Source organism: Pempheris klunzingeri, chromosome 15 (genome assembly GCF_042242105.1).
Source record: "Pempheris klunzingeri isolate RE-2024b chromosome 15, fPemKlu1.hap1, whole genome shotgun sequence".
In the NCBI taxonomy this organism is placed as follows: domain Eukaryota; kingdom Metazoa; phylum Chordata; class Actinopteri; order Acropomatiformes; family Pempheridae; genus Pempheris; species Pempheris klunzingeri.
In genome coordinates this window covers 1,407,742-1,423,351 of record NC_092026.1, presented here as the reverse complement: position 1 = coordinate 1,423,351, position 15,610 = coordinate 1,407,742, and the positions used below count along the sequence as shown (strand labels likewise).

General features: G+C 47.6%; 1 protein-coding gene across 1 annotated transcript; it reads right to left on the bottom strand.

The window, feature by feature from the left end:
* Window positions 1-3,697: 3,697 nt before the first annotated feature.
* Window positions 3,698-11,561, bottom strand: vcpip1 (valosin containing protein (p97)/p47 complex interacting protein 1). Its single transcript, XM_070845143.1, has 3 exons — window positions 8,779-11,561; window positions 5,680-5,766; window positions 3,698-4,633 (listed from the first exon to the last, which is right to left on the bottom strand). Exons 1-3 carry the CDS (start codon window positions 11,426-11,428, stop codon window positions 3,834-3,836), a joined length of 3,537 nt encoding a protein of 1,178 aa, XP_070701244.1. The 5' UTR covers window positions 11,429-11,561; the 3' UTR covers window positions 3,698-3,833.
* Between the last annotated feature and the right edge of the window lie 4,049 nt (window positions 11,562-15,610).

Sequence of the window (15,610 nt, the reverse complement as noted above, 5' to 3'; positions counted from 1 at the left end):
GACTGCTCATCACCCACAGCTGATTATTAACTGTAACCTTTGCTTTGATATTTCCTGGTTAACAACTTTCTTGTCCACTCGAAAAAAAAAAACTTCCTGGGAGTTCTGCCTCCTTAAACAGGAAACGTTCTTTTCCTCACAGAAAACATTTGAAAGGGAGTTTTCTTTAAATCAGAAACAGCCATTTTATCGCTCCCTTCTAAGCCACCAAACTCCACTGACTAAAACGGTCATGTTAGCTCACAGAACACAGCAGCTGCTGCCTCCATCCATTAGGCTTTTTTTTGTTACTGCGTGATAAAGAAATATTGTGTTGAATCTGAACTAACCTGCTAAAAACACTAAAGTCACACAACAACACAAACAAACGAACCGATGGAGTCAAAAATAGATGAGCGACTCCCGTCTGCTGCGAGGTAGATTTACTGCTTTTGTCAATGGAGTCTGGTATAAATAAAGAGATATCACGGCTGTTTCTGGTTAAACAAAAAGGGTTCTGAGACAGAGATAGACCTGTAGGTTATTGTGAGGACAGGGCGGTCCACATAGTGTAGTCTGTAGCCGCAGGAAGTTTTACAAACAATCTGCATTCACTTCCACCCATTTCTGAGAAGAACGGCTTTTTTATGTGGCTCATACGTGATGAGAGCACATGTGCAGTCTGAAAGAAAGTGTGGTCATGAGGAGACGCTCAAACACCGAAGGATGCTTCACTAACGTTTCATTTGAAACTTCGATCAGACGCTTTTAAAGACGCCTGCAGCTGCTTCTTCCCACAGTGACGCACAAAAAGAGCAGAGAAGATCTAATAAAATAAAAGTGAAACTGTTTTTAATCTGCAGTGACCAGAGTGGGGGAGGTTTAACAAAGAGCCTCTCTGCTTTTATATTCATACGTTTTGTTTGGAAGTTCAGTGAGGATTTTCTTTGCATAGCACAGAAGCCGGCAGACGTCTTTACCAAATATCAGACCCACGTGGTGTATTTACACTGGAACCTGGTTTATCTTTGGCCGTATTCTTCTTTTTAAATGGGACGATTCAGATGTGAACCGGTGGCGGTGAAGGTGCAGGTAAAAGGAAAGGTAAAGGTACGATCCCATCACGCCTCAGTCCTGCAAACATTCACATCACACTGGAAACAATGAAGTGATTTCTGGAGGAGTGAAGGAACCTGGAACAGGTGTTTTCAGCTGGGAAATCACACCGCGTCCTTAATCCCCCTCTTACCTTCCACCTTCCATTCACGGTTAAACTCTTTATCGTTTTGATACTCAGGCGTTTAGGGAGCCGAGAGCGTGCCGACCGACTGGCTTCAACATGTGAGGCGCCTTCTGACTAACCTACGGGTTCCCTTTAACAGAAGACCGCTCTGCCTTCAGCTTCCATGGCTCAGAAAATACAGAATTCCTTCTAGTTTCTTTGAGCGTCTTTCCTGAGCAACTCCAACCATCAAACAAACTCAAAGACTAAACACAGATTATTCTTTTGGCATTCAACAGCTTTTCTTCTTAAAGTGCTCCCACGGCCGAGATAACTGCTGCGAGCCGTTTGAATGCTTCTGTCCGTTCCAGCCACGCCCTTCTGCTTTGTTTCTAGTGTTTCAGTTTGTCAGAAATATCTGGAGGAAAGGAAACCAGGGGGAACAGGAGGCAGGACTTCACACCAGCAGCTGCTGCACTTTAGAAACAGTGCAACCTGCAGGAAACAAGTGGTACAGCTGCAGCTTTTAGAGGTTTGAGTGTGTTTTTCTTTCTGTCTTTGAGTGTGTGTGTGTGTGTGAGAAAACAGTGCAACATCTGTGTGTCACACCGACCTCAGTTTATATCAAATAGTCAGACTGGAACATTATTCAGCCCACTGAGGACTTCTTAGTGTCATTTATCTCCTCTGGACGGGAATAAGTGACCCTGCAGGGATGATATTTGTGTGTTGGGACTAATGCTGTCCTCTTAAGGCCAAGATGTGTCAGATAATGATATTCTGTTTATCGTTATCGAACTCTTTCCAGAAGGAAATGTCAGTTTGGTTTTAAAGGAGCTGTGACATTTTACTGTGTAAAAATCAGCTTCTAAAGGGCCTCTAATAGGTTTATGTTTTACATGTCTTGTTTCTTATCGGCCAAAATACACAGTCTGCAGACAGTGGACATGTGATGTTACACTGTGTTAAAGGGTAACTTGACTATTTTTAAATCCGGGAACTGGTCCAGTAGATCACCTCAGCCAGAACTGGTCCAGTAGATCACCTCAGCCAGCAGACACCAAACGGGCTGCAATGGCTGCAACGTGATCCTTTGGGACAACTGCACCTGATCACAGTAGGTCCACTAAAAGAGCTTGTTTGATCCACTGACAGGCTCAGAGTGTTATTCTAAGTGTGTGACAGCATCATGGAAAGGATCCCTACAGAGAGAGACCTGGAAGATCCTTTTGGTTTAACCACAAACAGCCGTTATATCGCTCTCTGCACACACACCAGACCTCATAGAACTCAGGAGTCTCCTGCTGCCTCGATCCGTCAGTGTGTCTGTGTTATAGTGGGACTTTTGTGTTACTTCAGATAAAACACATCATTTATTAGAATTATTTTTTAGAACACTCTGAGCCTTTGGTGCAGTTGCCCCGTTTGGTGGCTGCTGGCTGAGGTGATCTACTGGACCAGTTCTGGCTGAGGTGATCTACTGGACCAGTTCTGGCTGAGGTGATCTACTGGACCAGTTTCAGTACGTACCAGTCATTTAGACACCAGCATGTGGACAGGTAGGACCCGGGTTTAAAATGACTGCAATTACCCTTTAAGCAGCAAACAGAAGTAACAAACTTTAGAGGTTTAAATGTACAAAATAACCTGTAACACTCTTTACCTGCAGGTGGCACAGGCCGGTCTGAGGCTGCATTCAGGTGATTCACATCAGGAAAAGAAGAACATTAAATGTCTGCTTCACGTGGGGGCCGCTGGGGGTGGGAAAAATACAATTTCAGGTCAAGTCAGGCAGTCAAGCAAACACAGGTCCAGAGTTCTCCCTGCGATCTTCAGACGGACGGACGGACAGACGGAAGGTGGACAAGCAGGTTTCGGTGATGATGGCGTTGATGCGTACGGACGCTGGTGCACGTTTCAGAGCGTGCACTTTGACGGAAGCATGTTTGCAGGACATTACGCTGCCAGCGACCGGCGGCTCTCCTCCTGGTGGCGGATTAAGACTCGGAGGATTCTTCTAACTACGGGAATGCGTCTCACACGTGGATCCGAGCGGCGCTTCACCCTCAGAGATCGATGCGTTCGTAGCGAGGGGGGTTAGACGTCTGCAGGTGGGAATCGCGGGGCCAAAGGTACAATCCTGTCACCACACAGGCCACTCTGCGATATATTGCAAGACAGTCGCGTACGATACATCATCAACAGAAGAGAAAAGGTTCTCCTAAAAGGTTCAAATCAGTTCTCTGAAAAGCACGAAACAATCACGTGTTTGTTCTTTACTGCATTGAGGCGTCTCATGTGGGAGATGAGAGGGTGAGTTTAAACACACACTCTCTCACACACACACACACACACACTCTCACACAGCAGCCTCAGTGTTACAGAGCTGTGATGTCGGTGTGAGAGCATCAATGATGTATCGCAGACAGCGTGTCACAATATATCACTCACTGGTTGGCGTCCCACCCCGAGTCAGAGAGGTGAGGGTCGGCTCGCTCTTTAGTCATGCAGTGAAGACAACCGAAACACGATGAAGACCAAAGCTTTAGGATCCGACCTGAGGCGTTATGACCCAAAGATGCCGGCGAGGCGGGGCGGGGCGTGGCGGGGCGGTGCTGGGGGTCAGGGGTGATCAGGAGTGATCCATGGGTTCGGTGGCGTTGCTCTGCCCAGCGTCCTGACTCTCCATCTCCTCCAGGTCCTCCGCCTTCCCGTCCGGTTTGCCAGCCGCCGTCGCACCTGCTCCGGATGGAGGTTCGTGGTCGACGGTGGACGCTGCTTGGCTCGCGCCCGTCTTAGTCCCATCTGTCCACACCTGGCTGGCCCCGCCCCCCGTGGCGGCGGAGGCGGCGCTCTGCTGCTCTCTCAGGTGCCGCTCCATGGAGGCCTGGATGGAGGAGACCATCTCCTGCAGCTTCCTCCGCTGCTGCTCCATCAGGTTGGGGTCCAGACCGCGACCGTCCTTCATGGTGACGAAGCCTGGAGCCATGCGGACCAGCTCCCTGGTGGCGTCCTCGGGGATGTCCGACAGGTCGGGGGGGCCTCGGGACACGCTGGCGCTCAGGTCCACACCGCTGCTGTGCTGACGCGTGATAGGCCGGTGCTCTGGAGGGGAGGACTCCCCGGCGGTGCCCAGAGAGTGCCCTTTGCCCTGGAAGGCCGTGACGCTCTGCAGCTGCTCCTTCTTGCGCACGACGCCACCGCTGCCCAGCCGCAGAACGCCGTGGGACGGACTCCCCTCCCTGCTGCCCCTGGTGGCCGCCTCCGAGCGCAGCTGGACCACAGCCTCCTTCACCAGCTCCTCCACATCCGGGCCGACGGGGAAGTGACCAGCGGCGTCCACGCAGAGCTCCAGGCGCTCCTCGGCTGCGTTATAAACAAACGTTTTCCCCGTCAGGTGAGGCAGCGTGCAGTGTTTCCCGTCCATCAGGCCTGAAAGACAGAATGATCACAGACTCTTCAGGATACTTATCAGACAAGTCATTGATCATAACTTCATCCTTCTGATCCAGCACTGCAAAACTGAATTCATCAGCCATCAGGAGGGATGTTTGGTGCTCCATATACAGCGAGAAGTTACAGAATACAATACAAAGTTCTTTTTCAGCCTGCAGAGCTGCAGCGGACAGGCAGAAATAGATGACTCTACTAAATCATCAATAAGTTTGGCCGAGTGACTGAATACAAGTTTCATCCTGCATCACTGACACAAAAAGCACATTAGGAAGAGATGTTTTAACGGCTCATATGAACAGTAGATATTTTCACAATCCTTCCTTAAAAGCAACACCAGGAGACGGCCAGCAGGTGTCACTGCTGTGACTCTACCAAATGCTTTGAAGCAGATGAAGGACCTTCAGGACAAAGTGTCAGAAAGTTTGGTTCTGTGGTTTCTGGCACAACTGCACATGATAACTAAACTACTGGGATACCTGCACTGTTGGAGCAGGTTTCTCCTCTACCACGATAAAAGAAACCAGGACCCAGATGCAAAAGAAGTCCTAAAACTGACAGGAACACACAGACGCATCCTTTTCATCAGACTAATTCATCTGTGTCAGTCGCCTGATTCTGTTTTATGAATCTCAGTCAGTTAGCAGCGGTGTTTCAGTCTGCTCCACCTCTCAATAGACCTGTCAGACGAGAACAGCAAAGAGGAAGTCTAACATCACCGCCGGCATCTTAGACAACGCTGTGTAGACCGCAACAATAATAATAGAAATCAGCAGACAACCAACACAAACATATTTAATCCCCTGCTTATTATTTCACCTGCAGCTACCTGCAGACGACTGTGTGTACGTGCTGCTCTGAAGTCTGCCTGAGGTGTTTCTTTCTCAAACGCTAGCTTATGTGGGAAATGGAGAACGCACGGCGTCGTTTCTCCATCCGGCCCCTGGTGTCATGTTGTTTTCAGGACTTTCAAGTCAAAATGCAGACTGTGACCTGCTTACTGCACCGAGTGAAGACAAACGTACCCATGTCTTTCTTGACGATGTTGTAGAAGACGCCACCCTGCTGGAATAAGTGCGGCAGCTTCTTCGCGTACGACCAAACGTCCTCACCTGGAACAGACAGAGAGAAGCACGAGAGATTCAACGAACCAGCTGGATTTCTGCAGGGTTCACATTTTCTGACCTCAGTAAAAGCAGACGTGGTTGCTGCTTTTCAATGCAAATTAAAATGAAATTCAACCTGAGTCCTCTGTGTCCACATCCTGGTGTGTGAGTGACTGGTAGGTAGTAAAAGTGTTGGAACTGGTCCAGTAGATCACCTCAGCCAGCAGACACCAAACGGGCTGCAATGGCTGCAATGTGATCCTTTGGGACAACTGCACCTGATCACAGTAGGTCCACTAAAAGAGCTTGTTTGATCCACTGACAGGCTCAGAGTGTTATTCTAAGTGTGTGACAGCATTATGGAAAGGATCCCTACAGAGAGAGACCTGGAAGATCCTTTTGGTTTAACCACAAACAGCACACACACCAGACTACATTCACTAAAACACTGCTGCTGTTAGTTTGTTGGTAAAACCAAAAATGTGTTCTCAAATATGAATCTGAAGACAGGATCGCTTCATCTCAAATATTAAAAGATTTATGGTATATAGACTGTACTCGTACAGCGTATTGTATTTCTAGTCTTTTCAAAGTGCTTTAACAACACATTCACATCCACCCATCATTCGTGCTCTGATGGGAGGCTGCCAGACCTGCTACCAGGGAACTGACTGGCAGCCTCCCAACCAACAGAGCAGGGTTAAAATTAAGCACTTCCAAGACACTGCGTGAATCCTGACTTGATTAACACACAATAAATCTATTATAGATTATTCCTTTGGTCTGTAAAATGTCTCTCAGTGTCCCAGAGCTCAAGGTGACGTCTCCAAATGTCTCGTTTTGTTCAAAGAGATTCAATTCACACTCACATTTAGCAGAGAAAGATCCAGACTTTCATTCATTTTCTGTCGATGGGCTAATAGTCCACTTCTCATTTCAGCTCTGAATAGTTTTGTGTGACGAACAGACATTCAGTTAATCTATCAGACATGACGAGTCTTTTCTAAACCGCTCTGACTTATTAAAAATAAGACCAATCTGTACTAATGATTCAGGTTATTTCTTTTCTAAGGGTTAACGCTGCATCAACTTACTGCAACACACAAAAATCACTTCAAATGTCTTAACGTCAACATTTCTGAACTGTTACTGAACTAATATGAAATATGAATGATGACTTAGCTGTTTAAATGTTTTTAACGGTGCTATAAAATGAAATGATATCTGAGATATGAAAGACGACCGTAAACACAGAAAGCTATGAGAGCCCTTGTTGTTTCTGTGTGAGAGCCTGGCAGCAGAGGACAGCAGCCTCTTCACATTTCCACTGACACTCGGCTGTCTGGACTCGTGTGAAGACTCTGAGCTCGGCGTCAGAAACTGTCTGCTGAGCAGATGTTTGGTTTCTAACCGGACGGCCGGATCATTATTGGACATGAGCTCTTGCTAACAGGAAGTGCAGCGTCAGGCCGGCCGAGCGCTCGGAGTGCACATGAAACCTTCCTGAATATCGACAGACGCTCACTGTTGGCCGGCCGATCTGTTTATCTGAACGCAGCCGCGACCTTTGACCCTGTTGGCAGGTGAGACGGGTCGGGGACGCCTGAGTCAGCACATCGAGAGCTCACACACACACACAAACACGCAGAGACAGACTTTCTGGTAGCGTTCAGGGCAGCTGATCAGAAACACGCCGTGTGATGGCCGTCACCTGCAGCCTGTGAGCTCAGTCGGCTGTTACCTGCAGTTTATTATTCACCTGCCTGCTGTGACCAATCAGGAGCTGCAAACTAAAATAGTTTGATCGAGTGTTGTGCGACCTTATAATCATTCCTCCTGCTCGTCCTGACCTCAGCTGTCTGACAAACAGACTAACACACATTAATCCACATGATGACCCCATCACCGACACCATGAAGGGAGGGACTACAGCTGGGGGGGTGTGTGATGCTCTGTGTCCACGTGGGCACCTGGACTGCAAAAGCCAAAGTCTATGTTTTTAGTATGAATGATTATCTGGTCCTTAAATGTCTCGATAAGCGTCTTTCTCACTGTTCTAACGGTACCGGACTGGACTAGGCTGCTTGAGATGATCTGATCCTCTTTCAAGACTTTCTGTGCTTCGATGACAGTCAGACACAGCTGGACTTATCGAGTGACATTCACTGACTCCACCGGCGGCCTGTTAAACTTAACACGTTTCTTTGCAGCGTGCCTGTTGTTTTAGGAAAGTGCTTTAACATACACACACTGCACATACACGACTGTTAAAGACTAACATTATAGCGTTAATAGAGCAGATTGGGTTCAGTTGTTCTTATCGGGTGTCAGCAGCTGATGCACCAGGCGGACACACACACACACACACACACACACACACACACACACACACACACACACACACACACACACACACACACACACACACACACACACACACACACACACACACACACACACACACACACACACACACACACACACACACACACACACACACACACACACACACACACACACAGCAGGTGTTTCTCCAGTAAAAACGTACATTAAAGGCCCCATATTCTATGGCTTAATGTTAAAAAAGCACGACGCTCCGTTTTAAAGGAACAGAGACGATCTTATGACATCAGAAGGGGAGGCAAATCTAAACAGGAAGATTCAGAAAGATGGAGCCACAGTGAAAAACTCCAAAGGACACATATTCATGATGAAAAGGCATTAAAAAGTTCCTTTTGCATCACAAAAAAATCTAATTTAAATATTCCAGGCAATGTTCAAATGTTCACCAGACTGACTTCTCTGGGCTGAGTTCACTCAAACTGTTTCACTGATTAGTTAGAAAACAATCAACAGAATAATCAATGAGGAAAAGAATCAATAGCTGCGAGGTACAAACTATAATGTGACTGTTTATCTGCTCTCTCAACTAAACTCTGCTTCTTTAGAGGTTTCATGAGGAGGCGGGGGAGACCTCGGGGGAGGCGGCCTACATGTCACTCTAATCTGTTTTCTTACCCATCAAGGTTGCTAGGAGACAGAGGGAGGACATCTCAAGGTCGATGCTGTCCTGGAGTTCCCGGCTGCTCGTCCTGCCGGACATCACGGCGTCCTCGCTCTTCACCGAGTGCAGGGCGGAGTGCGAGCTGGAGGCTCTGGGTATGGAGGCCGCGGGGCTCTTGTCCTCGGGGCCCCTCAGTATCTCCACCGTCACTCTGTCGCCGTGCTGCAGCGCCACCGGCTCATTCTCCTCGCCGTCCTTAGGTGGGACCAGCTCTTTGGGCGGGAAGCCGAAGCGGATGCACTGCTGCGCCGGCGGCACGCCAAACTGGTTGGTGATGCTCCTCTGCAGCTCTGAGAAGGTGGTGTGAGCCTGCAGGGTGAGCATGGCCTGCCTGCCGTCGCTGGTGGTCACACGGATCTTTTTCTCCTTATTGGACGAGGAGGGCGAGGAGGTTTTGGTGGGTGTGGCCGGAGCTGAAGAGGAGGAGGTTTCCGGGGACCCACTGGGGGAGGACGTCCGGCCGTGGCCCTTCTGCTCCTGCTTCAGCTTGTCAGTCCGTCGCTTCTGAGTGACAAAGGCCTGCTCGCTGATGCTCTGCTGGATGCTGCGCTCAGCTCGGCTCATCGTCAGCTCCTCTTTGTGGAGCGTCTTGGCTTTCTGGCCGGTCAGGATGATCTTAGTGGGCGGCTGGGGGTCCGCTGCCGGCTGAGTCTCCGGGGTGTCGGTGAGACGCTGTACGTGAGCCCCGTCGATGGACACTGGGTTGTATTCGTCTGGGTTCTTCTTGGCGGTGTGATGCAGGATGGTGTTGACTACTTTCTGCACCAGGATCTCGCTGCCGAACTCCCCCGGGAAGTGCTTGGTGACCAGCTTCATGGCCACGTCGTACACGTTGCTGTTCAGAGCCGGGTCAGTCTCATACTGGAACCAGTACACGGTCTCCCTCACCACCCGGCCCCCCCACTCCAGCGTGATGGGGAAGGCCTCGGGGAGGTTGTCATACTCCTTCCCCTCCCAGAAATGCTTGAAGCCACACCCACACTTCCCACCCTGGGAGCGGGTGTTGGTTCGGTCCCCGTCCAGATAAACCACCGACCCGTCCCCGCGGACGTGGCGAACCGATGTGCCGTGACACCAGTTGCAGGTGTTGAGGGAGCTCAGTTTATAATCTGGGACGAGGACGTCTCTCTGGGGGTCGTAAGAGCAGACCACGTTGTTGAGGGGGAAGCTGTAGTTCTTGTCAGGCCGCAGCTGGCCGTGAGTGGATTTGGCCAAGTTGTAAAGCTTCCCACCAGGAACGAGCCACTCCGGCAGGACGTGGAGCTCAGAGAGGGCGCCGCAGATCAGGCAGCGGTGCAGACGGTTCTCCATCACGGACTTCTTGGCCGCCTCGGTCACCTCCTCCGGCTGGATGCCGATCAAGCCAGTCCGTCTGTAGATGTACTGGTGCACATCGGCCACCAGCGACGGGTGGATGCTGTGCTTCTCCATGAACACCTCCTCCATAGCGTTGACCAGCCGCATGAGATACTTATCCTGCAAGCTGCGGTCGCCGCCGATCACGCAGCTCCCATCTGGTTCCAGCTTGATGTACTTCCTGATGAGCTCCTGCGGGACGCCCCAGGCCTTCGGCAGCAGGCGCGCCGGCAGCTTGGGCAGCACAGTGTTCTTGATTCCCACCAGAGGGATGTAGTGGTTCCTGCCAGAGCTGCTCCAGGCGATGCAGATGGGCTTGTTCAGCTTCCCGTCCTTCCCTCTGCACTGCTCCTCGGAGACCAGCCCGGGCAGGAAGGTGGCTGAATAATCCCCAGAGCTCCTCATCCCACTCAGAGAGTCCAGCAGGACGATGGGTCGGTGCAGGACGTTGGCCAGGCCGAAAATGTGGATGTTGCGTAGTCCAAGCGGCACGCCTTCAGGGGGGATGAACAGGGGGTCGCACTCGTTGATGATGTCCTCCCACTCGGCAGCATCGATGAAGTCCTGAAAGAGGGCCTTGTAGCGGTCCAGGTTCTGCTTGAAGTTCTGCTTGAGGTTTTCTCTCAGGGCGTGCCAGAACAGTTCTCTGCCCACCAGAGCTCTGGACACAGCGTGGACCAGGCAGTGTCCGTCTCCGTCTACGTGGACCGGGATGAGACATTCCCTGTTGCTGTTGGCTTTCTTCACCTCGTCCAGGGTGTCGTGCAGGTAGATGAGGCTCCCGGACCGGTCCTTGCCGTAGCCCATGGTGGACACATGGTCCGGCTCTATGAGGAAAGCTCTGTCCCCCAGCAGCGAGCAGTCAAACATCTCCCCCTGGTTCATCTCCTTCAGCAACTTGGCTTTGCCGGTTTGTTTATCCATGCCGTACCTGGTGAGCACCGGGGACAGCAGCTTGCAGTGGTAGTTGGAGAGCCCCATTACTTTCACCAGCTCCGTGCCTTTCTTCGGGGCCCCGGTGACGCCGAGCAGGGCGTTTCTGAGCAGATTGTGGAGCACAACATCCGGATCGGTCACTTCTTCGACATTTAACAGGTTCTTCTGTTCGTGGCGTTGCCCACACTCGGTGCACTCGATGCTAACGGAGCCGTAAGCGGGGAAGAACAGCCTCGCCTGACATTTCGGGTCTGGGCAGGTACCAGACAAAATACGCTTGTCTTTTTTCTTTGAGCTCTGCAGCAGCGACATGGCGGGTGTAACAAGCTGAAAATGTCTGTCAGCTTCACAAAATCATGGTAGTCAAACTCCGGCGAGGCTGTCAGACGGGCTTCGGCTCTGCTAACGACACTTATTTGCCAGAATAACACAAGAACAACACGGAAGCGGCTGCTTTTTTCTTTAGCAACTGACCGTTGCTAAACGTAATACGTCATGGGGTGCATTGTGGGTATTGAAGTCGTTACTTGTACGTGCTTTTTTTAAAATGTACAAATGAGAATCAGAATGACCACATTTACACACTTATTTGTGCCAAAATCACGCGAGGACGAGAGAGTACCAAAATAATACCGTACGTGTTCGCTGTTAAACGATTAAAATGTCCTCAAGCTCAGTTCCGCTGACTACATTTACCAGAATGCAACACGCCGCAGCGACGTTTTGTTGTGTCAGGAAGTATTCAAAGCAGAATCATGGCAGTATGAGCAGAGCAGATGAATTGTTTCCAAAAGTATCTGGTAGATTTGGTCCAAAATATATTAGATTAAACATTGTTTGGCTCCAGGTGCTCATGCACGTTTGTGGTGCAGTTTGGTTTGTCCGATTCGGGGCGTAGAACAAACTGACTGTGAGGACAACGATACTTAACAGCAGGAGTTTACTTATTAGCTTAGCCACTAGCCTGCTGGATAGCTAGCACGGTGTTATTTATATATCAATGAACATTGAGTGACTTTCAATATGTAATCAGTATGTAATATGTAATCAATATGTCATATTTGATCCAGTCAATTCGCACTTATTTTAATCAACTTTGGGGGAAATCTGATACAGACAAATGTGACAAGCAGGCAGATGTTTGAGGAAATAATGAAATAGTCAAACACTAAATACTGATGACTTTTTGGATCTACAGAATGAAGATGAAGAATCTCTGTCTCTCATTCAGAAATGTGTTTCAGCTCTTTCTACGCGGACGGTTTTACCCATTAAGCCATTTAATCTTAAAATGACACGTTTTTTGAATGGAGTCTGGTTTGTGACTTCTGTATCAAGAAGCTCGCTGCCTGCTTGGGTCTGCCAAGTGATGTGGTTCATGTTAATGTGAGTGACAGAAGCCGAATGCAAAGAAATAAGAACTTCACCTAATATACCTGCTGCACACATCTCCATTTTTAAAGCAGACACAACAGATTAGAAAACAAACTAACAGTGATAGGACTAGATTGTGGCAGTAACTGTTACATATTGGTGGTCTGTTGTATGAGTAGTATATGAAGTATTAAGTATATGAAGTATTCAAGCAGCAGCATTTTTAGTGTTTGTCAGCTCGAAACTGGTCCAAAGTGCTTTCAGGACAAAGTAATTCCTTTGAAGGACGTCTGAGACCTTCGGGTTTCTGTCAGAGCCAGTAGAAGTAATGGTTGTGTGAGTTGCAGCAGTAGCTGTTTTTGTAATTGTACGATTTACTGTATTGTATTAGTTGCAGCAGAAACAGTATATGAATGAATCTTAGAAGTTGTAATAACAATCATGGCAGCAATAGCAGCCACCTATGGTTGTTTAATTTTCATCCACTGGATGTCACTGTAGGTTTTTTTTTCCATCATCATGTTGTCATGGTGACCATCACGAGCATCATCTGGACACCCTTGTACCTCCTCTGACTAACCACAGGATGGTGCTCCTCCGCTCTGGTGTTTAATGTCAGCAGCAAACAAAACAAATCCGCCGTAAGATGAACTTCAGTTTGACATGTATCACATGTCTGAGGCAGAAGAGGCTCATTTCTTGGCGTCTGACACTGTAAAGACACATCACGTCACACACGTGTTGTCTGCTGATACAGATGCAACATGTTTGTCAAAAAGATCAAAATGTTTAGAGCAATAATAGAGCAAATATACCCGAAAATGATATTAATGGCATCATAACTGACACCTGTCTGGCTTGGTTTATTAAATAAGAAAATTAAATTTAAAAAAAAGCTGCTATTTGTCTTTATATTTGGAATTAATAGAACTAAAAGAAAAACTAAGAGTCAAATGGAGATCATGATAGTTTTTATTAAATTCAGAGAAGCTGCCATGTGTAAAAGTATGAGTGTATTTCAAATTGCTAAAAAAAAAAAATTTATTGTATCAAAAATAGACCAGAAAATCTGATTGGACTATAATTAAAATTTTACTTATTATTATTATTATTAATAATAATAATAAAAATTACATCATAATAACATAATTGTCAAGACAAGTTTTTCACAGAAGACATTTTGACATGCCAAGTGTGCAAATAACAAAACAATGACGGCTGAATTCCATTTAGCTGCTTCAGTTTCAGGGCAGTGGTCAGCAAACTGTCTCATCAAGATTAAACAGTGAAAGTCTTCGGCTGGGAGCTCCGTCACAGAAAGATGCATGAAAAGGAAAATATGTTGGACAAAAATGAGATGAGAGAAAATTAATAGTATGAGGTAATTTTGTACACCAGCAGCAAAAGGCATAAATACAAAAAGGTATATATATATATATATCGATGATCAGATATGTAACAGAATGAAAGGGATGAAAAGTGATTATGCAGCTGTTTGTACACTCAGTGAAAAGGTGCTCATACATTCAGGGGCCACACGTTGCACGACTGAGTCTTGATATTGCTCCATCATCATGGCTTACTGGGACACTTCAAAATATCTGCTTGTCATAGTGGAAAATGGGCTTATTGAGGCCTGTTTTAGTTCCTGAGTTTAGCTCCTGCAGCTCCTAATATAATCTATTCTCAAAGAACCCTTTAGGGGTGTTTGTGTGAGGACTTGTTGGCTCTCGTCAGCTCCAAGTCTAAACTGTAAACCTCTGATCACTAAAACCACCATGAATAAACTCCATGGATGTGACCTCCAGGCGGGTGGTCGTTGTTGTTCTCTGGGCTCAGTTCAGCCTCGTGTGGGTGGGGGGCTCAGTGGAAAAAGGGCTGACAGACGACAAGAGAAAAAGCTGCAGAGAGGAAGAAGAGTTCATGGGTGTGAAGAGCAGCAGATATGAATCTGCTCTCAGTGGTTATTAGGACTCATAAAAAACTGTTGACAGAGAATCAACACTTGGTTTCCTGCAGCAGACGGGCTGTGTGGGTTTCTGCTCTGCAGCCTCCTCACCGTCAGCTGCGCTTTTTCACATTAGTAACACGGCGACAGTTACAACCGTGGACTCTGGTTAAAGGATCATTCCAGGAACTTCAGTTTGACTTCAGCGCTCAGTACTCACTGTCTCAGCTTTGATCTGTGGTATTAATCAGTGAGAGAAACAGCTCAAGTCAGAACTGACAAGCTGAAATAAAATTACACTACTCACAAAGTTAGGGATATTCGGCTTTCAGGTGAAATTTCAGGATCAACCACCACCAATACATTTCCTGCTTCAGTTAGAATTGGTATTTTAACAGTCCTCCTCATTGTGCTGTTCAAATTCTGACATCATGAGACCAAGATGACACCTAACAATTGATCAGCAGCACCTCAACACTGGAGGCTTCAAACAGGTCCTCAGACAGACCAGAAGTGTCCACTGAGCTTAGAGGGTCACAGAGTGTCATCAGCAGGTTGCAACAGAGATACAGAGACTGGAAGAGTCACAGAAAGGAGAGGAGTGGACGTCCTTTGGCCACGTCCCAATTTTACGTTTACCCTCCACTGTTGTTAGATTTTCTTTCAATAAATTGTTTAAGATGAAGAAACTACTATTGCATGCTGATACTTAAATGTCCTACTTTCATGATATAATATCACTGTAGCATTCACTTTTTACATTTTCCATAAATTTCACCTGAAAGTCGAATATCCCTAACTTTTAGTGAACCCTGTATTTATTGGAATAAAAACAATAAACACACCCATCATTTTGCCAACATTCAACCCTAAACCTGACTGATGAAGCCTCCATGTCATCATGTTTTAGCAGTTGCAGCTTCACAGCAGCTCGCTCTGCTGGTCGTTCATACGTGTAAACAACAGCGTCATCAGCGTAGAGTCGAACATCCAAACTGACACAGTTATAAAAGGGGTCAGTTCTGGACCTGGTGGCACACCCTCACCTACTGACTTGTATATAACAGCTATATGTTTGTGTCAGCTTATCTTTGTGTGGATTTGTTTAGCTGTCTTTGTTTAGCTGTGTGCTCATATTTAGATCTTCCTGCACATTTGTTCTTGGCACTGAG

Excerpts from the sequence above, each read along its gene's own strand:
- vcpip1 (XM_070845143.1), bottom strand. The coding sequence starts at position 11,428 with ATGTCGCTGCTGCAGAGCTCAAAGAAAAAAGACAAGCGTATTTTGTCT. Across the intron at positions 5,767-8,778 it reads TCTCCTAGCAACCTTGATGG|GTGAGGACGTTTGGTCGTAC; the intron begins GTAAGAAAACAG and ends TGTCTGTTCCAG. Across the intron at positions 4,634-5,679 it reads CATCGTCAAGAAAGACATGG|GCCTGATGGACGGGAAACAC; the intron begins GTACGTTTGTCT and ends TCTGTCTTTCAG.